The 24,073-nt window shown below is 32.7% G+C and overlaps 2 protein-coding genes and 1 long non-coding RNA gene across 11 annotated transcripts in view; 2 read left to right on the top strand and 1 right to left on the bottom strand.

The window, feature by feature from the left end:
* LOC135847512 (liprin-alpha-1-like) overlaps positions 1 to 24,073 on the bottom strand; it is a 49,137-nt gene that overhangs the window by 20,558 nt on the left and 4,506 nt on the right. For 3 of the 9 annotated variants that reach the window (XM_065367061.1, XM_065367066.1, XM_065367068.1), the window contains exons 1-2: positions 19,281 to 19,443; positions 12,402 to 12,741 (exon numbers count right to left, since the gene is read on the bottom strand). The gene's annotated coding sequence lies outside the window, so the exon portion shown is untranslated. The other 6 variants (XM_065367063.1, XM_065367062.1, XM_065367069.1 and 3 more) reach the window with 6 other exon arrangements.
* On the top strand, positions 1,527 to 2,975 carry LOC135847517 (uncharacterized). The gene is made up of 4 exons (XR_010559186.1): positions 1,527 to 1,703; positions 1,792 to 1,996; positions 2,105 to 2,320; positions 2,820 to 2,975. It is a non-coding gene; the product is annotated as an uncharacterized LOC135847517 (long non-coding RNA).
* LOC135847511 (DNA topoisomerase 2-alpha-like) lies at positions 6,104 to 9,515 on the top strand. The gene is made up of 11 exons (XM_065367059.1): positions 6,104 to 6,296; positions 6,379 to 6,593; positions 6,682 to 6,880; positions 6,945 to 7,007; positions 7,716 to 7,915; positions 7,984 to 8,125; positions 8,186 to 8,349; positions 8,420 to 8,480; positions 8,675 to 8,839; positions 8,908 to 9,175; positions 9,245 to 9,515. The coding sequence occupies exons 1-11, from the start codon at positions 6,174 to 6,176 to the stop codon at positions 9,391 to 9,393; spliced, it is 1,749 nt and encodes a 582-aa protein (XP_065223131.1). The 5' UTR covers positions 6,104 to 6,173; the 3' UTR covers positions 9,394 to 9,515.

Genomic DNA, 24,073 nt, shown 5'->3' with positions numbered 1-24,073 from the left:
AAGAAACGAACCTAAGTACATAGAATCAACAACAGTCAATACCGATACCTTAGGTAAGAACCAATAATACACTGTAATCAAATACATACGATCTAACCTGTTCTATGTATACATAATGAGTAATTTTGCTTAAACAACATAATATGCATGTACAACGTATGTAATATTGTACGTTAGTTAGTATATTCGTACGATTAGTAGTTATCGTCGTACAATGAATCGCGTTAAATCAGGGTGGTTGGTGGTGGTGGTGGTTCGGTCATTCAAGTTCAACCTAATAAACAGAAAACAACTTGTTCATGACCATTGACCATCTCTCGTTTACACGGTATTTTTATTTTAATACCAAAGAGGCAGGTTCTATTGTCATTTTCATTTCGATGCGGTCGTAAGTCTTCGGATCTATTCGTGAGACTTTCAGATTTTCATCTTCATTCACCATTATTAGACAAATCGGGGTTTTTATTTTTTTGCGCAAAAACGGTAGAGTTTTTCGCAATTACGTATAGGACATTACTTGAAAGGAATTTAATTTTCGATTTTTTGGTATTAAAAAAAATAAATTTCGATCACTTCCAACGCGAAAAATTCAATTTTTGTGTAGCAATTTTCATCCGTTTCCAGCATTTTACATACAACATTTTATCAAAAATACATACATCGTAACTCCCAATTTTTTTAAATTTCTCAGTATTCAGCATTTTCTCCTCTTTACATTTATAGGTATATAATTACCAAATTTGTAGCTTCGATACTCGCGGAGAAATTATAATTAATTTAATTACGTCATAATGCAATGATAGACGAAGACGAAGTAATTTACATGACTGATGAGAAATTGCATAATTAAAATTTCTACACAAAAACGGAAGGGTTTTTCACTATTATGTATTGATTATTATTTGAAGAGAATTCAATTTTCTATTTTTTGGCATTAAAAAAAATTTTAATTTTGATAATTTCTCACGCGACAAATTCAATTTTCATGTACTTGATAATTTTCATCCGTTTTCAGCATTATTGAAGCTACAAATCGGGTATTTACATACGTATATTAATGTAAAGAGGAGAAAATACTGAATAGGTACTGAGAAAATTGAAAAAAATTAGGAGTTACCGATATATCTTTGCATTGATGTTTTTTCAATAAAACGTTGTAAAATGCTGAAAACTATCGAATACCCGCGGTCTTCCAATATTGTCTTTTATCAATAAATTGAATTATTAACCGATCTCACAAGGCAAAAAATAAATAAGTAAATAAAAATACAAGTAGGTAGGTACGTTATTTCCAAACAATAATATTACCTATCATTTTTTTGCTCTTTTGCTAATTGAACGTTTCATTTTTGCATTCATTCTGTAGGTCATGGACAGCTATTTTCACTACAAAAGTATTACTCAAAATCCGCATTCATTTTTAGGTAAGTACTTACGAGTACTTTTAGTTTTACAGTAGATATTTCTCCTACTTTCGTAAAACCTATGTACGTACTATATATGTAATAAATTAATGCAGTGCGCCACGATGATGAATATGAAAAAAAGACATGGTGTTACGACCTTCAAGAAGAGAGATTCCTCTACAAAGAAATAGTCAACGATCCGGCGATTGTCAAAGTAATCATAGGAATTGTGGAATATGGAACTTCGAATAAATATGTAACTGACGTTCAACTTAAACTTGAGGAAACTTTGGAGGAGTATGTTTGTAAAACTTAGTTTCGCGAGTGATTATTCCAAGTACCTAGCTGCTGTTTACAACGTCAATAATTGTTAACTATGTTTCAGAGAAATCTCTATAGACTTTAATGCAGCGATTCAACCCGTAGATGCAGCCAAACCAGAAGCAATCACTAAATTATTCAGCCCCGACGAAAACGGAACGGTATACCTAAAAGAAGACCCTGACGAATTGAACAATTTCAGATTATCCAGTTTGTTCTGCAAACGTTTAGTTCTAAACATATTGTGCAAAGATATCGAGTACAAAAATGTAAGTATACCTATACCTATGTCATTATGCATGTAGGTCTATATACCTATTTTATTATCAAGCAAGGTTATTTATTAATACGTAGGTATGTTTTCAAAACTGTTTCAGACTTTTTGCAATGCTATTGCACGTAAGCCTGCGAAGGTAACCAGATCTATTTTTCCACTTCCACATACTAAAATCGAATTACATATACACCACGAACGTCTACCGCAAAAAAAGGTTCCACACGACGGTACACTGGAACTGGTATTTTTCAAAACACTCGAGTTGTCCTACCTTCAAGAAACAAAACTCGTTCTCTTAAATAACACCAAACACACGGTAGGTATAGGCAAAAATTTGTAGGTATTCTGACGAATTTTTAAAAATCAAATTTAGGCCATAAATGTGGGGAAAATTCAAAATTTTACCAAATTGACCCAGAAAGCAGAAATTCGGGAATTACCCTATTTTCGACCTGCCAAATCGATTGGCAACTGTTTCAAACCGTTTCGAGTAGTCCTGGAGCATCCAGTAGATTTTTGAAACTTGACATTTTGCCGAAATTTATACTCTTCACTCCAATTTTAATACTCGGAAGACTACTTACTTCATCTGAGTTCAACTCATTTTGGAGCCTCCAGCGACTTTTTGAAAATAGAATTTCCACACAAAATTTCATCAAATGCAGTTAGAAATCCGAACTTTATTTTGCAAACTAATTTCAATACGCTATGAAGTCGAGTGCAGGTGGATTTTAAGTCGTTTCGGAGCCTCCAGAGACTTTGTGAAAATTACTAGAGCCTCCAGTAAATTTTCACAACATTTATTTATTGTTTAGGTTGGTTCGTTTAAAGAGTTCGTCCAATTATTTTCGAAAAAAGACCACCAAGTATATGTTCTTGAAAACGAAGGATGGAAGGTGGGAATTACGGCTTCGAGTACTGACTCCCATCAGCGTTACTCAGTCATTAAAACAGAAGTAATCGACCCAAAAAGAAAGGTAAGTAGCCTAATTCTTGAATAACTAATTCCTTTTCATTTATGTTTTTCCCTAACATGTGTTTTATTTTGGCTTCCATCAGAAATCAACCACGAGATACCTACATGGTGGTACTCACGTGGACCGAGTAGTCCAGACGTTGGTTAACAGAGTCGCCGAAAAAATCGATTTGACAGCGCACCAAATCGCTAGTAGAATTACGGTGATTGTGGAAACACAGTACAGAATAGAACGGACAAAAGTCGATGAGGTGCCGAATCATGTTGCTAAGGAATTCGACAATAAATTCTTTGTTACCGAAGATTTTATAAACGAGGTGAATATCAAATTTTAATATTGAATTTTTACGTTTTAGACCTACCTAATTCATATTTTTTTTACCCCTACAGATATGTGAATCTGATATTTTCCACTCTGATTTAAAATATACACTAGGTGCATTTATTAAACTAGGTAAGTGTCCATGTCAAACGAATAAAATTTAGCAGAGATGGAACGATTCGCCAAAAAAATTGAATCCGATTCAAAATGAGTGATGCAGTTTTAGGCTCAAGTTCGGTTTGTTTAATTGGTATTGTAATCGATTCAATTTCGCGAAAATTAGCGAACCCGACACGAACAAAACTAGAGATGTTTTTTTCGGAGTGGGCGGTGGGGGAGGGGGGCAAAAAATTTGCCGTGAGAAAAAGATAAATGAAATATGAAATAACAATTTTGCCAATTCGCTGACCTGAAAAGAAAAATTTATCACACAGAGTGAGCCAAAAGTCACTATAGGCATCCTAGAAAAAAAAACTAACGACATTATGTCGATTGGAAATGTAATTCTTTACAATTTTCCTCCATAAGTAATAAGTATAACTTTTTCGTAGGACACTTCTTTTCGTCTCCAGATCAATTTTTATGAAGCTTAATTTGCAAAATTTTCAAAAAATTCTAGTTTAAAAAAAAATCAAAAACTAAGCATCCTAGAAAAAAACTAACAACAAATTATGTCCATTGGAAATTTAATTCCCAATTCCCTACCATTTTCATCGATATAATCGTTCCATCTCTGCTCATAAGTACATATATATATCATGTATAGTAAAATTCTAAATAAGTACATGTTGTTGATTTCAGATATACAAGGCCTACGAGACGCTACAGAAATAAGTACCATAAACGCAAATATTTGTACGCTTATCGTAACGAATACCGTTCATGCCAACAACGCAATTCTCGAACACATCGACCAGAAAAGATACGGAGTTTTGTTATTAGACAAACTAACAAGAGTTGGCCTGGAAAAAATGGTAAGCATAGATTTTTTACAATTGATACGAGGGAACTTGACTTCATTCACTCACATTGAGCTGAAATTTGGCTCACAGAAAGAGCATGTCACCCAGACTTCATAACCAAATTTTCAGCGGCCGAAGTTGATTTTTCGATTTTTGGCGAATTTTTGAAAATGGCCAAAATATGAGGAGTAAATTTCGGCTTTCCAAGTGCAATTGACGAAATTTCGTGGAAATTCAATTTTCAAAAATCTGCTGGAGACTCCAGGTAGATCGAAAGAGCAGGCAAGCGCTGAAATGTCTTATTCGATTTTTGGCGAATTTTTGAAAATTAAATTTATGTCAAAAATTTCGGAAAAAATCAAAATTTTACCAAATTTACCTAGAAAGCTGAAATTTGGGATTCACTCTATTTTCGACCTGCCATGCAAATCGATTGGAAACTGTTTCTAACCGTTTTGAGCCTCCAGCAGATTTTTGAAACTTGAAATTCCCACAAAATTTCATCAAATGCTGTTGGAAAGCCAAAATTCATGGAGGCTCCAGTTATTTCTAAAAAATCGCTGGAAGCTCCAAAACGACTTGAAATCCGCCTGCAGTCGACTTCATAGCGTATTGAAATTAGTTTGCAAAATGAAGTTCGGCTTTCCAACTGCGTTTGATGACATTTCGTGGAAATTCAATTTTCAAAAAGTCGCTGGAGGCTCCAAAATGAGTTGACCTCAGCTGAAGTTGCTGTCTTCAGAGTATTAAAATTGGAGTGAAGCCCAAATTTCTGTTTTTCGGGTCAATTTGGTAAAATTTCGATTTTTTTCTCTCATTTTTGACCTAATAAACTTGATTTTCAAAAATTCGCCAAAAATCAAAGAAGAGTAAGAAGACACTTCAGCTTTTGAAATTTTGACCGGTTACAAAAATGTTTGATTGCTCTTTCGATCTACGTACGATTGAACGGTTTAAAAAATTTCGCACAAATCCTCCAACCTCCAATCAATTGCTACCATCTTAGGACCTATCTGGAGACTCCAGCAAGAATTGACTCTTTTCCAGCAATTTAAAATTGCTCCAGAATACGTTGTAATCGACTTCGGCAGCTGAAAACTTGGTGACGTGTTCTTTCAGTGAGCCAGATTTCAACTCGATTCCAATTGGCTAGTTTTAGTGGTTAACTTGTTTTTTCATTTTATTAAATTTTTTTCATTACTAAGAATTGTATGTACCTATGATTTTTTTTTCAGGGTGATCCGTCTTTGGTGACACCGCTCGTTAACGCATTAGACCTAAAACTTGATAAACGTTACGATAATTCGGAGGAAATAAAAACATTGCGTTACCGCACATTGATAATCATGACCGAAAATGACGACGTAAATAAGTATAATATGTAGCACAATGTAGGTATACGGAAAGCATCAATTTAATAATGTGTGTTTTTTTTTCAGCACGACGGAGCGAATTTCAAAGCGTTTGTTTTGAATTTTTTTTATATAACTTGTCGCGGTTTATTAAATCAGCAATTTTTGTATTTTTCGAAAAGTAAGTACCTTATACCTATCTACTGTCTCTCATATGTATAATAGGTACAATTTTTTAAAAAACACAATTTTATTGGCCTAATAATATATTATACATATATATATATATATATATGTTTTTTTTTTACAGACAATAATTCGACATACATAAAAAAATGCCACGAAATTATATATGATCAGTCAGATGATGACAAAATCATGGAAATTGTAAGTATTTATTCGCGTAGGTAGATTGTGTAAGTATTTAGAAAATTGTTACATTATTTATGTTACGTTTCAATTTACAGTTTTTCGACAACCGGAAGAGTACTGCAGTTAGTCGAAAAAAGTACTTCAATGACATTTCGTATAAAGTGTCAAGAAAGCACAAAAACTGGATGGAAAAAAAAAAGATCACTCTTCGTCAGTATTTTTCTTATTTTTTTTTAAGATTTATAAAAAATGAGAATTTACGAAAAATACCTCATGTAATGGACGGATTAAACGTCAAAAGCAGAAAAGTAAGCATCATTTCAAATACATTTTTCCTCAAAGTAGAAATTTGTGGCATCGATTATCATGTACATTTTATGTATGTTTCAGATCACGTTTGATTTATTGAAAAATTTCAACTCATCCGAAAAATGTACCCTCGAATTGGAAGGAATCACCGAAAATATTCGTACATCATCTGAAAATGTATTAGCAGACGGAATAAACCTGACGCAAAAATGCAACTTACCGCTGTTGGTACCAGCAAGGTTGAGACAAACGGATTCTACTAGAGGGATACAAATGAGAACGCCGATAGTAATCAAGTACCTACACAATTATTTTTTAGCCAATCCCATTGGTGGGTAATGTATTAAATTAATGTTCACGATTTGTTTTCTCCTTTTTTTGTAGCGATAAAATGCGATTCGTTTTCCCGGAGGAAGACGACATTTTCTATAAAGATGAAAAGACGGAATTTCTGGTACCAATCGTACCACTGATCCTCATCAATGGAGCGAATTCGATTGGAAAATGGTTTCGAACCAAAATCTCGTCATATAATCCTAAAAGAATAACAGAAGAATTGCTGTCGATGGTAAAAAAGGAAGAGGTTGGTAATGGTACCTATGGTAAGGCATCATTTCGATTTTTACTCATAATTCTTGTATTTTTAGGAGAAGGCCGCAGGAAAAGCAGTAGAAAGTCGAGGAGGTAAATCAGATCGTACAAAAACATTGGTAAGATAATTATATGTAATTGTATTTTTCTTTTCTATTTTAGTTAAATTAGGCCCAATAAGAAAAAATTCATCGGTCAGCTGAAATCTCAGATTTTGTGTTCGTACTTACAAAGGCAGATCAAAAGCGCAGGAAACCATTTGTCACCTATCAAAATTCCAAGGGCTGAAAGGGCTGAAATGTCTTTTTCGATTCATGGCGAATTTTTTAAAATTAAATTTAGACCAAAAATGAGGGGAAAAAATCGAAATTTTACCAAATTGACCTAGAAAGCAGAAATTTGAGGGTAAATCCAAATTTCTGCTTTCTAGGTCAATTTGGTGAAATTTCGATTTTTTCCTCTCATTTTTGACCTAAATTTGAGTTTCAAAAATTCGCCAAAAATCGAAAAAGACACTTTAGCACTTGAAATTTTGACAGGTTGCAAATGATTGCCTGCTCTTTCGATCTACCTTCGTACGGTTTAACCCCCCCCCCCCCCCACGACTATACGTCTTAAACTGATGCCTCGAAAACCATTGATCGTATCAAAAATTCGCTAGAACAATATGTTTTTTTTTTTTTATAATTAAAATTCTCATCGTTGTTACTTGTTAGAAGTTACTACTTGTAAAAATATATTTACTTGCTACCTATACTTTAAAAAATTTTCGCGACGTTGAAAAACTTCATTCTTTAAATGCATTTTGTTTACCTACCTATTTTCAGACACCTCACTTCGAAAATTTCAACGGAGAAGTTGTATTTAAAAATGACGTCTATTGGACTATCGGTAAAATCGACAAAGTAAACAGCAATGTATTTGTGATAAAGGATCTACCAATTGGTTGGTCGGTCGATTTTTACCTTGACAATCATCTACGTCCATTATTGAACGAAAGAAAAAATGGTCAACCAGCGTTGATAAAGTAAGTGAAAATATGCGTCAACATTTTTTCAACAGCCCATATTTAATACTTGACATTTATTTTTCCAGATCAATTCAGAATTCCTCCACCGAGAATAGCGTATCTATAAAAATTGTCCTCACCGAAGATGCCAAAAAAAGTTTACACAGTACAAGCGAAACGTTGAAAGATGTACTCTCAATTCGAGACAAACTTGAAACAAAACCCATGGTAAGTTGAATTTTCGCTTTTGTCAATGTTGCATGAATATTCATTTTTGTACGTTTTCAGGTGGCGTGGAACTGCGAAAACAAACCAAAAATTAAACAATATAATTCCCCCGAAGAAATCATGGAAGAATTTTTCAAAAAAATACTCGTAATATACAAGACCAACTTGGAAAAACGGAAAAACAAATTCGAAGAAAATCTTGATAAGTTAAAAGCAAAGTTGAGGTAAATGTTTATTTAGAATTTTTTCGTCGAATTTTCAACCGGTTAATAATAGGTTGATTTTTTTGTACAGCGATTACGAAACCTACAAAATGAAACTCGAGACAGACCTTACGAAAACCCTCGGCGATAAAGTAAGTTTCATTTTAAAATTTTTTCCACTAAATTTGTTGTGTTGAACCAAAAAAAAAAAAAAAAAAAAAAAAAATCCAAAAGCTCATAAAAGCTCAGTGATTTGATAATTGAAAATCTGAAGTATTTACTATTCCCTCTCCACGTGATAGAAATATGTAAAATTTTGTGATACTATGTGTTTTGAATGTTTCAGGATACAGACGAGGTTTTCAAAATGCTCGACATGAATACGGAATTTTTTAAAGATGAAAAAAGTATAAAAACACAAATTGAAGAAACCGAAAAAGAATTACAAGAGCTGAAAAACAGAAACCATCTTCAGATGTATAGGAATGATCTTACGAATCTGTTGAATGAAGTATAATCACTGACTGATTAATTAATTTTTGTGTATGAAGAATTTTTTAAAATGTTATATTTTTCTAGCTAAATAAACCGGAAGAAGACGGTGATGAAGACGACGATGAAGCCGATGATGACGAAATCGAAGGAGTAGTCGAAGACGAGGAGTCGGACGAAGAGAAAGTCTACAGCAATGGCGAAGAACAAGAAGAAGAAGAATATGACGCACTAGAAGAGCGATACAAAGCTACCACCAATCACGTAGAAAATCCGTATGTTCGCGCAAGTACATCGCCCCCAAGGCATATAGAAGATTCCATAATATATCTAAGACATCAACGTGACAGCGCGCGTAAGTCTAAACTTCTTAATTCCAATATTATTTGATGACTTGTAAGTAATACCATTATTGTGAATATAGTTTTTCTAGCTGACGGAAATTCAATTCCCAGCGAGCAGCCTCCCACGGCGCCTCTCAGCGAGGAACCTACCACGGCGCCTACCGTTGTCAGTGTCAGAATCCAACCTTACAGGGAAGCAAAAAATAAAAAAGAAAAGGTTCAGCCGTAATTCGGCTGGTTGTCTTGCCAACATGGAATTTTTATTTTTTATTCGGAGATTCTGATGAAATTTTCTTGTGGTTATCAATTTGAAGTTCTTTTTTTTTGTTGTTAATTTTCGTTTCTATTGGTATCGAGGTTTCCATTTTTTGTTTCAAATTTTCGATTAAATTTTAGTTTTTTTTTGTTTTAAAGTCTTTCAATTCTCTTTGTTTGTTATTTCACTTACTTTACTATCATTTTTTCTTGTTTTTATTTGTCAATTTTTGACATTTATTCTTTTTATTTATATTTTATTTTTTTTTTAAATTCATCAATTCCATAATTTTTGTGTATTCATTTTTTTATTGTTTTTTTGCTCATTTTTTATTTCTTTTGCTTCCATTCTGTTTTCTCAAGATTGATTTCATTGATTAATTTCATTTTTAAGATTTTAAGTTTTATTTTTCCAATTCTTTTCTCATGTTCAATTTTGGTTCATTTTCATTTTGAGGGTTTTCAACTGTCAATGTTTGTTTGTTTGTTTTTTTTTTTTGTTAGTTACTGTTTACATACTTATATTTGATTTTTCATTTTCAATTTTTTGTATTTGATTTTCGAATCTATTTCAATTATTTTTTTGCATTTTAAATTTAAATTCAGTTTTTCCAAAATTTTTCGAATCTATTTTAATTATTTTTTTTTTGCATTTTGAATTTAAATTCAGTTTTTCCAAAACTTATTTTGTTTTTAATTTTTTTTGAGCTTTAATCATTTTCTTTCTTTTTTTCTTTTTTTTTCGAGGTCTTTGAATTTTTTGTGTTCGTTTTTAATCTTATTTTAATTCATAAGTATTATCATTATTTTTTTGGTTTTAATTTAGGTACGTTTTTTTTTTTTTGATTTTCGGATCTGTTTTAATGATTTTTTTGCATTTCGAATTTCAATTCAGTTTTTCCATAATTTATTTTGTTTTTAACTTTTTTTTTGTGCTTCAATTATTTTTTTTCTGTTTTTTTTTTTTTTGAGATCTTTCATACAATCATTTTCCATTCAAGCTTCTGAAATTTTACTATCCGAGAGGCCAAAAAAAAGTTGATTCTCACGTGTGAGATTATTTTTCTGAATTTAATATATCAAATTCGAATGAAAACTTTTTAAAAATTTCAAGTGAGAGCGAAATTTTTCCAAGTTTTTTAATGCAAAAGGTACAAGACGCTTTTTTTTTGATTCGTAAAATTTATTTTTCTGGATTTTCTTTTTACCGTTGGAGGGCTACTTACTGCCCACTTGCCGCTTGATAATATGATCATCATGATCTCATCTTCTATTCTCATCATGTAAATAAATTTACGTATTTTATTTTAAGATTAAGATCATAGTTATTTTATGGTCTCATTTTGTATCTTTTATATGTATGTAGTTTTTTTTTTAAAAATATAACGTTCTGGTTCGACATTTTTCATTTGTATATATTACTTTTTGGTGGTGGGGGGGGGGGGACTTTTGAGACAGATATCTACGAGACCTACGTACTGGTAGCAAATGATGTTTTGCGATTGGAGTTTGACAACTTCGCCAAGTTGGATAAAAAAATATCAAAAAAAATACCTAGTCATAAAAATTAGTAAATTCAAATTCAAGAGAATAAAATAGAAATTACAAATATTTTCTAGTTTTTCAATGTTTTTAATTGTTTTTTTTTCAAGAGTTCCCATATAAAATGCTTAAATTTGTATTTTTCTACCTACTTATTTTCCCACTTTTTTAGAATAATTTTCAAGAATGCTTCATGTAGCCAGTTAGTTTTCTTTTTATTTTTTAATTACAAAACATTAAAATTCAAGTTTTGCAGAAAATTCTTCGAACTTCTAATTCCAGTATAACAATTTTTTGCGCCAAAAGTAATAGATAGGTACCTATTTAAAATTGTCAATTTTTCAGATTTTATTTTTTTTTTAAATTGACAAAAAAAAACACGCATCGAAGAATTTTATTGATATTTTTTTCAATTCGTTAAAATTTTCTTTCATCTTGAATTTTTGAAAAAAAAGTAGTTGATTTCACTAAATGAAACCTTTCTCAATGATAAAACTAGACGATGAAGGTTTGTGGGAATTTCAATGTTTAAAAAATTTTCTGAAGGCTCCAGCATTTGGCGAGTCGAAAACTGAGAGCATTCCTTTCAGCTTTCCAAGTCAATTTGGTAAAATTTTGTGTTTTTCCCCTCGTTTTTGGACTTTTGATTTTCAAAAAAATCACGAAAAATCGAAAAAATACACTTTTACGCGTGAAATTTTTTCTGGCGCTATTTTATCACACTCTGTGATTTACTTTCTTGTGAGCGAGATTATTATTATTGAAGCTGAAAACAAATCAATTTCAAAGAAATGAGTCCAAAATTCAAGACAAACACGAGTGAAGTTCTATAGTTCTGCGTCACAAATACATATGTACCTACTACTGTTCTTCCTACATTCTTAGAGACACAGTAAACTAAAAATTTACAATGAAATTTTCACACAGCCATCAATTTAACCCAAGTCGTCGCGTCGATTCGATAGATAAATGATTTGTGTATACGTTTTTCAAGCGTGAAATATTCGTTCGATGAAAAATTCACTTTGAAATATTACTCTTATACTTAATATGTATTTCAACGCGGTCGCTTTAAAACTAAATGCAAAATCGACATTGATTCTTCCTCCTACCGCCATCCTCCGTTCCCATCATTTTCAATCGTCCTCCTCGTATACGTAATTTGGGATACCGTAGCATTGAAAATGAAAATTACAACGCACGACACGCCTCGATAAAATATTACATTTATAAATACATTCATTACGAATTAAAATAGAAGAAAATTTTTTTAAAAAACCTCGCGAATATAATAATCACGTGCGAATTGAAAACCATGCATTCTCTATAGAAATTTTCAATGCGATTTTCTCGTTCCACGGACGAATTTTCGTATTTTAATTACACACGCCACCCACCTACTCGGGCTCGAAAACCCATTAAAAATAAGTAATTACTCACCTATAAGTTCTGCAATCTTTACAGGAGATATACAGGTAAAACAATTCCTTAATTTCGATTCCTTCGATTAATCCCAAAGGTATATTGAAATCTCCTTTGCCATCTTTGCCGGTTTTTTGATAATATACTCGGTAATTGGATAAAGCTAAAACACCATCGGCGATTCGCGCGATGTATTCGATAGATTCGCCGCACAGTGGCGTAAAAGGTGCTTGAATAGAAGCTGATTCCAGTGTCTCTATGAGTTCTTTCTTCGGGTACAATTCGGAAGCTCTGACGTGCAACATCGAGTTCATACTACCCGAGTCATCGGAATCACTCACACTCATCGCGTTGTGTTCTGGAAAAATACCAAAAAAAAAGAGAATAATTAATAAGCGATTCGAAAAGTTTAATCGGTTAAATGATCATTAAATGCTGAAAAAAGTATCAAAAATGAGAACGGATTAACGTTTCATAGCTCGATGATGTTTCGCGTTTCAAGTTGGATATTTGGGAGATTACAATAAAAAAAGATGTAACTATACAGAGGTCTATTTTTCAAAAAAATCTCTCTCCTTGCTCATTTACTCAACGGGAATCACTGATCTGAGAATTCAATGAGCGTCGTGTCGTTTTCTGACAAATTGAAGATGTGTACAAGTTGAAGATGATTAAAAAATTCTAATTTGTGATCAACATTTTCGTTTTTTTATTGCGAAGTATTTTTTAACCCTTGAGATATGTATATCATATGAGGCGAGTTCTGAGGTCAGTGAAATAGTGTTGATGTCATGCATCAATTCATGCAACTTCCAGTGGCCGGTGACGTAGCCAAGATTTTCTCCAGGGAAGGGTAAAACAAGAATTTCATTGTTTCAAAAGATGCAATTTGAGATAATTTTCTGAGAACCCTTCAAATTATAAAATCATTTCATGAAAATGGAAATTTATTAAACGAATTAGTTCAGAAGGGAAAAAAACATTTCGTATGCTTTACAACAAATTTTTATCCACAAGAAGAGGGCGAATGTCCCTTTCGCCTCTTCCTTCCTTGGCTACATCGTTGGCGACTTTTAGTCACCACGTAAAATGTACGGGCGGGTAAAAAACGATTAAAAAGCGACATTGATGATCAAATGATGTGATCAACAAAAAATATAAGAACAGAATTAAAAGTTTTTCTGAGTTTATTTCAGAAAATTTGCAATTCTTGAATTTTCTTTGAATGAGAAATGATGTTTTCAGTTTTTTTTCACCACCTCCTCCTTCCCATCCACTTTCTGAAAAAAGACGATTGACTCATGAAGGACATACTTACTCGTAGAATGGGTCTAAAAAATGAATTTAACAGCGGTTTTCTTGCCTCCCTTATCCCATTTAGTGAGGGTATCTAATAACATTTTCAGATTGAAATGCAGGCGTTTTGTAAGACCTTTCAAAAAGTGTATACAGAAACTTAAGCAGCGTTTCTCAGTGAGAAACCCCTCCCCTATTAATATGCTGTAAAATTGTTTTCGTTCAAAAATCATCATTTCATCAGTTTTGACTTCTGAGGACAAATGAATGTCATTTTTCGTTTTTGTCTCATATAACTTTCATTCAAAGCTTTCTCATTAGGGTTCGTTGAAAGCTATAAGTGAAAATTGGTCTAATCTGGAAAAATTGAACCGGTCTTAAAGTGCAAAGCCAACTTTGATCGAAAGATACACATTTGGATAACCTCAACTTGAAACAGATACTGGATTTCGATGTTTTAGCATTTTTACATTTTTTTTTATATTTGATATAGACTTGGATTGAAATTTAAAAATATAATTTTTCCATTAATTCAATACCGGCGAATTATACTTGATCGATAAAACGATAATGCAGCACGAACGACATCACTTTTACGACCTTCATTCAAGATCACAGCAGGTAATATGTGCGAACAAGAGCGTCTCTCGTCTCATTCATCAATATAAAATTTGTCCTTGGCAACGTTATTCGGTGCATCGATGCATTGGACACAGAAAAAAAAACACTTCCATTTTCAACCGAGTCATACCAGTGTTGCAAGAGTATTGGTTTTTACTCCAAGCATTTTCATCATACTCCAGACTCCACTCTCCACTCCTAGTTTTGAAATTTACTCATTATACTCACGCCTTACTCACTCCAGAGGAACTGTCAATACTCTTACTCCACTCCTACTCCACTCCTTACTCCTATCATTTTTCATTATTTTTCAGGAAATTTGACTCTACAAATATTGAGTGATTGATTATTGATTACATCCATGAATTAAAGGTGCAAGATGGTAAAAGTACATCAATAATTGATAAAATAATATCAATGGCAATAACGAATGAGAAAAACAGTAAAATAAATAAATAAAAGAATTAAAAATACGTAAGTAACAGCAACATTTTGATGTAATTAGTCACAAATTTAGGAAAAAAAAGACGAGTATGGAGTTTTGATTTGGCAACACTCCAACTCCACTCCTACTCCTTTTTGAAACAGAAGGAGTACTCCAGCATAGGAGTATAGCTCCACACTACAGCATGGAGTGCTCTTACTCCAAGCATATACTCCTCAAAAAATCTCACTCCTTGCACTCCTTACTCCTACTCTTACTCTACTCTTGCAACACTGAGTCATACTTTCATTGTAGTTTTAAATATTCCAAACCAGTTTTTCCCTTTTTCTCTCTTTTTTTTTTTGCAACAGAGGAACGTATCGTCGGAGAATTAAAGCAGCAGCGTCGTCTCCTACGTCAACCAACTCAAGTCCACGTCCGTCCAGTCGTCCACCACGGTTACTTGACCACAGAAACAGAATTAAAGGTTTCGCTCCACTTGTTATGGTAAGCGTATACGAGAGTAAGTCTAGCCAGCGGAAACAGAATACTCGACCAAATAATATGGTTTTACAGTGAGGAAGGTAATGAAACAAAGTGGATTAGATAATTTATCGATGATACTTTACCGATAGGTGTTTTTATACACATGAGTTTTAGAAAAAAATTGAATGAGTTTTTTATTATTAAATACACACACAGAGGTACGTTTTCTTTCGTAAACCAGTTATTTTTCATGAAAAGTAGCCAATTAAATAATGATGTTTTTTTGATAAGAATGATGAAATGCCAATATTCTTGGATTTGGAAATAAATCACAAAATACATACTACTCAGACTTTGACCATAGCCTTTTCAAAAATCCATTTTTGAGATTTGAGAACATTTTTTATATTTTTGCCTCTCTGTCCCCACTCATTTTCCGAGTAGTTCTTAATGATATGTTTATTTACATTGAGCGACAGAATTTTATTTTTCAATCACCCCCCCCCCCTGTATAAGACGAGTCTAAAGAATTAGGAAACACACTTGAAGAACATTCCGCCACGACTGATTTTCTTAATTTGAGAACGAGATGATTCATATAATGTAGTTTCCACCAGAGGATTCTCTTGCAGCAAAAAAACTCAAGCACATGCCGAATATTCTCCAATCGACCGGAAGTCTCGCGTTATCGATTCAAAAACACCAAAAATAATCTCCCGCAAAATACAACCTACACTTTCGAGGTCGTTCAAAATTTTAAATATTTGTCAACCTTGCAACACGCACATGATCGATACATGAACATCACATACATAATATCAACACAGTCGTACACAATGATAAAAATTTTCGGCGTTTTTATTTCATCCAACTGCGCGTACTCAACTGACTCAACTCATATAATATGTAGGTACACTCCGATGCATTTTCTAGTTTTTTGTTTTCGCACATGAATTATTCATCGCGGTTTAATCAACTTGCGTACGACTTTCGTCTGAATACACCACCTGGAAACCTTCCATTTCATTTAAATCATTTCGCAGAAAGATAATAGGTATATACCTTTGTTCGAAGTTCATGCACGTTTTAATCTAAAACGCTATATAATTTTAATTATCAATTTTTCCGTACTTCTGGCCAACGATTCCAATTCTAATAAAAAGTTTTATAATTTTTGAGCTTTTAATACTCGCGACACGATGAGATCAATAATCCCACATTTTTCTTCTCGTCTTTCATTAATAATTCTAGTAGATTGAAACCCCTTCCATTCTACGACCTTTCGCGGTAAATGGCTCGGAACAAAAAGAAAAACACTGATAAAACTTAAAAGCGTTAATTTTCACAAAACTTTCAAGAACCAGATAAATAATATGTACTAATAAGTAACATGACGTAATACCTTCTTTAAACTTATCGTATTCGTGGTGAAAATAAATCAACATTGTCTTGAGGTCAGTAATACCGCGAGAATTGAAAATTTTCACATCGTTCACAAAAATACATCACGCTTAACCATCGAAACCAAATAGGACGTAGAAAAACAAACACATACATTTTTTTATCAAATCACATACCTACTTGTACAATGTACATAAATGATCACTTTATCTCGAATTGAATTTTCAATGTGCCGAAAGCTTCAAACATACAGCGTATCACATCGTGGCATTTTAATCTCATTTTCATCATAAGCGTGCTTGAATAATACGATCATGACTGTTTATATCAACTCACGATACTTATACAAATATGGACGTCATTCATAGCGTTCAACGAAATTGAGAAACTAAAAAATTGAGCTATTTTGTAGAACCCCATTTTCCACGAACAAAATAACGGAGGACAAATTTGTCACACTTGAACCCTTGGCAGACCTAAAAGCAAAGTGAGTAGATAATTTCAAAACCTCATAGTGTTTACTTTTTTTGAGAAAAACGATGCTAACTCATCAAATTACTTAAGATGATGGAAATAACTTTGATACGTATTTAAAATAATTTTTCATTCAAAATGATGAGATTTTCACCCCATTCCGCCCAACTACGAGTATTAATTTGCCTCCTCTGTCATGTGAAGTACGATTCTCATAAATGGAAAAATCAATATTAGATTGAGTGGACTGCTACATAAGCGGCAACTCGGCAACTTAGCAACTTCGTTTCGCGTCAGTGGAACGAAAATGATAAGAAGTTGCTCGGTTATTGGCTGGAACTAGCAACCAAATCAAAATTTTTTGATTTGGTTGCCAAGTTGCCAGTTGCTGGTTGCTAGTTGCTGCTTATGTAGATGTCGACTGAAGCTCCTTGAGCAGTTTTCTCGGGTTCGCGATAATTAGTTACCACATATTTTAGATAAATTACCTTATATTTTTGGTGATTACCTTATATTTACAACAATTTTCTCATATTTACGGTAATTACTTCGTATTTACGATGATTTTCTGCTCGTATTCAAGGTACTTAGTTACTTTATATTGGTAATTACCTCAGTTTTACAGCAAAGTACCTCATATTTACCATAATAAATTCGCTTTTACCGTAATTTACCTCAGATTTGGTGTAATTATCTAAGATTTTCGGTAATTTCCCCGGATTTAAGGTAATTACTTCATATTTAAGGTAAATTCAATTTTTCCATGAATAAAAGAGCAGTTACTGAAATTATTGTGTTCATAATCTGTAAATTCGTCGGCCAGTAAAATTGGTAAAATTATCACACTTCACACTTTTCAAAATGTTTCAATATCAGACGGCAATTTCGGTATTTATGGTAAATTATCATTAAATTGAGGCGGTTGAACGAAATTTTTGATGATTTAGTACTGAGTATGTGCTGTAAGGCAATTCATTCACTCAAGCTGGGAACAATAATTTAACAATTCTCCATTTTAGATGAGTTATTACCGTAATTACCGTACGAAGTGGTAATTCACGTTGAAATAATAATCGAAATGCAATCATTGTATGAATTTCGTTGAACTATAAAGTATAAAATAATGCATTTTTCAAATTTTCTAAATTTGAATTTATTATTTCGGTAAATTACCGTAATTCAAATGAAATAAATGGTAATTTTGGTAATTGAAGCCCAAGTTGTATAACTGAAGTCGTAATTTGTTGATTTCCAGTCGGTATTATGGTCGGTAATTTTTGTCAATCTCTACATTATTCCGGTAAATTGACGGTAATTACAGTAATTTCATGTGGACAGTGGAAAATTCTCTAATGTGATTCTATGTGCTTTTTTGCTTTAAATTTTGCCCACATTTTGATCTCAAACGGTCATCTGTTTGGTTTTATCAAATGATCAACTCAACTTCCTTGAAATAATTTGGTTTTTCTAATATCAAAAATTATTTTAATTCAACCGTAGGTTTCTTGAAATCGACTCTACTCGTATATCGAAGAGAACCAAATTGGCCCGAGTGAATCGAGGACGAAAGCTTAATAAAAATTTATGGTTCGAAAAATCACACAACTCCAATTTTAATTTAAGAATTCGTTAATCGTTAATCAAAACTTTTTAAAAATTGTATCAATAGTTTCTTGAAATTTTAAAAGTCAAGATGAGAATCAAATTGGTGCGAGCGAAGCATAGACAAAAACTTTTCAAAGTTTGAAGTTTCAAGAAGCGAAACAGCGGCAATAGAAAAGAGCAATTTAGCCTGAGCGAAGTACATAAGGGAAAAACCTAACGAAATTAATAAAAATTTTGGAAGTAGGTCCATGATGAATGTGGCCTTCAACCCCTCCGCCTATCTTTATCCTCCTGTTTTTTTTTCATGTTCGGAACTTCAATGCGAATTGTCCAATTTCTTTGTTGTTTTATGCTTGGAAATTAACCGATTGGTGCGAGATAAAGTACCAATTTTTTCCATAAAAAATGACGAGTTTTTAAGAAGAATTGACAATTTTTCCTATAGATATCATACCTACAATTTTTTTGTCGATAAAGTGACGTGGTTCACACATTCAAATAGCATGCATAATATATGATTATGTAATATAGAAAGGTACTACATTGCTACAATTCTGCATTGCGAGAATTGAAAATAACACGAAAATCACCTGAAAGAAAATCACCTGAAAATCACGTACACAGCACTGAGCACACAGATAACCGTAAATTAAATTAAATTCGCGAGCGAAATCGCAGCAACACGTTGGTTTGATAGTTGGAACTATAGTTGGAACTTGGAACATGTGTATTTTATTTTTTCTAGGAAGAGTAAAGGGTTATACTTGGTTCGACTGGCGGTTGCCATGGCAACGCAATTGCTTCACTCGTGTATAGAGAGGGGTAAAGAAACAGCAGCGCAGTGCGCGCGCACATTCGATATGATAATAAAAACGCACACAAAATACACAACACTTCTTCCGAGAACGAAACGAACGAACGAACGATATTATAAATAAGCAGCCGAAGGTAAGCCGAAGGATGAGCCGATCAAATAAACTAAACCGAACCCACGACCGCACGCGAGCAACACGAAATGTAAACTGAGTTGAGACTGAGACTGACTCAGAGTCAGAGAATGAGAAACATTATGATTTTTCTTTTGTACGCTCGACGGCTCGACTCGTTTAGGTAGAGGTACATAATATCTTATTTTCTTATTTTTGGACTTTTGGTTTACCCCAGACCCCACTCCGCTCATGTCCTATAATTATGCGATTTGCGATATACAGGGTGTGCAAAAATATCGTGAACCTGGAAAAAAGTTTTTTATTAAAAATAGGTTGACAATGTGAAATACAATATAGATGCATATTGGTAGAATCTTATCACCTCAGTCCAACAACCAATCATGTGCTATCATTATTATTTATCATTCGCTGTGATCAAAATCAACCGAAAATATTTTATTTGGCAGAAAACTTTTTTAGGGGTACACGATATTTCTGCGCACCCTGTAAGTACAGTAAAAGTCAAAGAAATTTCGTCAAAGTCAAAACTAGCAAAAGCAACGTGTTTCTGTTCGATAGGCAGTGCACACCTGCACAAGAATGCCAATATTGGCAAATTTTTACACTCTTTCGCATTTGCCAAAACGGTAAGGTAAGTAAAAAAACAGTACCTACTACCTAGCATCTAGCACTTCAAGTTCAAGCACTTGAATTGCATCTGTGCGAATCCAAGTGAGGAGCTTGGTTACAAAGTTAGACAAACGCCACAGGGTTGATTTTGAGAAAAACTATATGTTTTTTGTTACAAAAATATACAGCATTGTAAAGGCGGGGGGCCGGGGGATATTTGACAAATTGTAGTGATGATACTGAGTAACAAAAATACAAAAAATATCCTTCCAACATTGCCCCCCACCACTAATAAAAAGAACCTGAAAATGCACTTGTCTGATTTTGAAACCAAGATGAAGATAATTTGAAATTGAAGCTGTCTAGATCAGTTAGGTTTTGATACGTATAGGATTTTTAACCCACCTTCCAAGTTCTTGCACTAGTAAATAGGTACCTTTATTATTGTTATACCTATAATTTTTACAGAGTTGCTAATTGAAAAAAACAAAACAAAGAAGTAAAAACATTTTTTAAATTTAAAGCGCTGACTCAAACATGCTCCTATAAACTTCAATTTTCATATTTTTTTTAAGCTTTTCCCAATCTGTTTTGAAAAAAATGACTCAGTTCTGGAAGATAAGTATTCAAGATTTCGCGTCAATCTAGACCATTGCCATCAAAATCCCAAATCACTTTTAGGGTTCTGCTGAGTATTTTGAAATTTATTTTCACAAACATTTTGCATTAATTATGCCAAAACATTGAAAGTCATTATTCCGGAAACAATTTTAATTTAAAAAATTGCCCAGTAGGTACCTAATTGGCTAATTTTTTCATTTTTTTTACGTTTTGAAATTGGCGATGTATATTATACTTTATTATAAAAAAATATTTCCTCATTTTCAGAAATGATTTATCTTTTGATTTTCACAAAGTTAATGAATTGCGTTATACTTAATTCAAGAAGAACATATTTTCAAAACATGAATTTACCCTAAAATACCATGCAATTTCAAATTTTCAACCGCTTAGAAAGAAAAAATTTGAAATTATTGTGCTTATACCTACTCGTTTATAAAAATATCTGTTTTCTATTCTTTTAAAAAAATTTTTTGATTTTTGAAAAAAAACTCCATTTTTAAAAAAAGTTTTCAGGATCAGTCAGCTTTTCAATATTTTGAAAAATTTGTTTTTAAATATGAGAAAAATTATTTGTTGTTTAAAACTTTTCTGGAACATAAAAAATTTAAAAAATTGCAAAATTTCAGATTTTTTTTAGAATTGAATTTTGATTTAAAATTGAGTAAATATTTTAAAAACACGAATTTCCCTTACACTAAAACTCCTAGAAATTTGGAAATTTTTAATCGCTCAGAAGAAATCAATAGCTTTGATCGACTCAGAATCTCAAATAAATGGAGGTCTGGGCTGAATTTTCTCAAAATCTTCCAATTTTTTTCGCGATCCATCCAAAAGAACGTCTGGTTAAGTAAGAAAAAGAAATACAAGTTTTAAAATTTCTTCTGAAAAAATCTCTAAATTTTGAAAAAAAACTCATTTTCAAAAAAAGTTTTTTTTTTTTGAGGAGTAGCTTTTCAATACTTGGTATTTTGATTTTTTTTGGATATGAGAAAAATTTGCTTTAAAACCTTGTTGCAACTTTTTTCTCAAAAACAAAACATAATTTTTTGTTGAACAAGCGCTTTTACAACAAAAATAAAAATTTGTTGTTTTTTAAATATTTAAAATTTTTGAGCTTTATACTCTTGAAAATTTTTATTGGGAAAAAAATTTAAAAATTGGAACCTTTCTAGAATTTTTTAGGGAGAAAAATACAAATTGAAATTGAAGATTTAAGCAAATGAAAATTTTGATAATCAGATGTAATGTTAATTTGATGATAATTTTCACAAAAAGAATTAGTGTCAAAAAATTTTGAGTGATACATGCTCAAAATGAATGAGCAAAAGTGCAAAACGCAAATTCTTTTCACAAAAATCAGCTAACAGTCACTTTATTGCGATCATTTATATCTCACGCGGTGGCGGAATTGGTTAAGCAACGGACTGTCACGCGAGGTACCCGGGTTCTCGAACCCAGCAGGAGCCGAAAAATTTCGAAGAAAATTCATGGAATATAGAAGTATTACGCAATGGATTTCTACTAAGGTAACACTGTAGAAACGAAATGATGATTGGAAGAGACTGAAATCGCGTGCGCTCTCTTCAAATTTTTCCACACTGGCACTGGCACTGATAACTGGCACTTGCGTCCCAGTCTCACTTTGACGCAATGTATCAATTCTCGGTGCCAGTGGCACTATGATGGTTACTCAATTTTTATTAGACTCATCTGCACAACCTTTTTATCTGATGCAGGATGTTTTGAAACTTTCAACGTAAAGTAAGGATAATATTCAGACAAGTAGAATAGCCTACTTTTTATATTAAATGCAAAATCTGACGAACACCAATTGCATGAAAAACTGTTCTATTCCCTTGATCATAAATTGGAGCGATGGTTTCTAACGGTTTACCATAATTTCCTTTCAGAATTAGGAAAACTTTGAACTGAGTTATCAAATAAAAAGTTGAACATATTAAGATGATACCTTCATAATACTCAGAAATTCTCAAAGCTAGTAATACATATGTAGCTTACCTACCTGATTAAAGGATAATGCTACTATCTGATGTGAAGCAATAAGATTGTGTAATTCTCCGTAATATTGGTTTTTATTAGGTATCCATGTCAATTTAAGATCCTCCTGTACGCGTAATATTCCATAAATTCAGCTATACGGTCAAAAACCACATGTAGGTAAATGTATGTAGATAGGTAACCAAGATTTTTTGAAAAAAAAAGAGAATTTCGATTTAAAACTCAAGCCCTGGAAATATTTCAAATCGATTCAGTAAAATACATCGATGGTAAAATGATACAGAAATCAAAAGCCTCAATATTACGTTTGTTCTTTTCACACAAATTTACTGCACTGTAATAGATGTCAGCAGATTTCAAAATTTCAGAGCTACCTAATGAATAAATTAGAGAAAATGTACTATGTACGAGTAGATATTATGTAATTGGTAGTTGTTGTATCTAGTTGTTTTAATTTTTTTTATTTGAAGCTCATTTTATTTTGTAATTACAATGAGCTGGAATTTTTTCAAAGTTAGCTATGAAAATAATGTTGCTAAAAAAAGCTTCGTATTGAAACGTTTTTCAGTTTTTCGAATTTCCAATCACTTTTGAAAAAGAAAATCTGGAACTTCGACATTTACTGCTTACTTTACTTTAAAGACGAGCATTTTTTTTTTCAACGATAAAACATATTTTTAGCAATTAGTGGATGCATGCGAAAAATTTTCCATGGTAAATAAAAATTATCGAAATCTCAATTTATCGACTTTGAAAAAAAATTTATTCACAGTTCACTTGGGGCGAGATTTTGCGCATTCCACCTTGCAAGACATTCATTTGTACGAAAATCGGAAATCTTGACGAAGATGAATGAAATTATTGTTGCGAGAATAGCGAGGAAAGGAGAGGGCCAGCATTATGAATGAAAGTTTACCACCCCTCAATTCCCTTCCATAAATGGCAAACTTCGGTTGCCTCCCCTCACCCGGAAAACACGTGGATGAGTAAATAAAAACTTCCTAGCTAACCAGTCACACAGTCACTAGTGCGAGTGAGAGTGAGCGCAATGAACCTACCGACATTGACCTACATTATCGATGTGATAATAAAAATCACTTTCCTTTTCTGCGAACGAAAATGATCTTCACCTACCCCTTTGCCCAACTAACGCGCAGCTAAAGAGAGTGAAAGTAGTGAAG

Source organism: Planococcus citri, chromosome 5 (genome assembly GCF_950023065.1).
Source record: "Planococcus citri chromosome 5, ihPlaCitr1.1, whole genome shotgun sequence".
Lineage (NCBI taxonomy): Eukaryota > Metazoa > Arthropoda > Insecta > Hemiptera > Pseudococcidae > Planococcus > Planococcus citri.
Note: the sequence above shows the minus strand (reverse complement) of the source record. Positions and strands in the feature narration are given on the sequence as shown.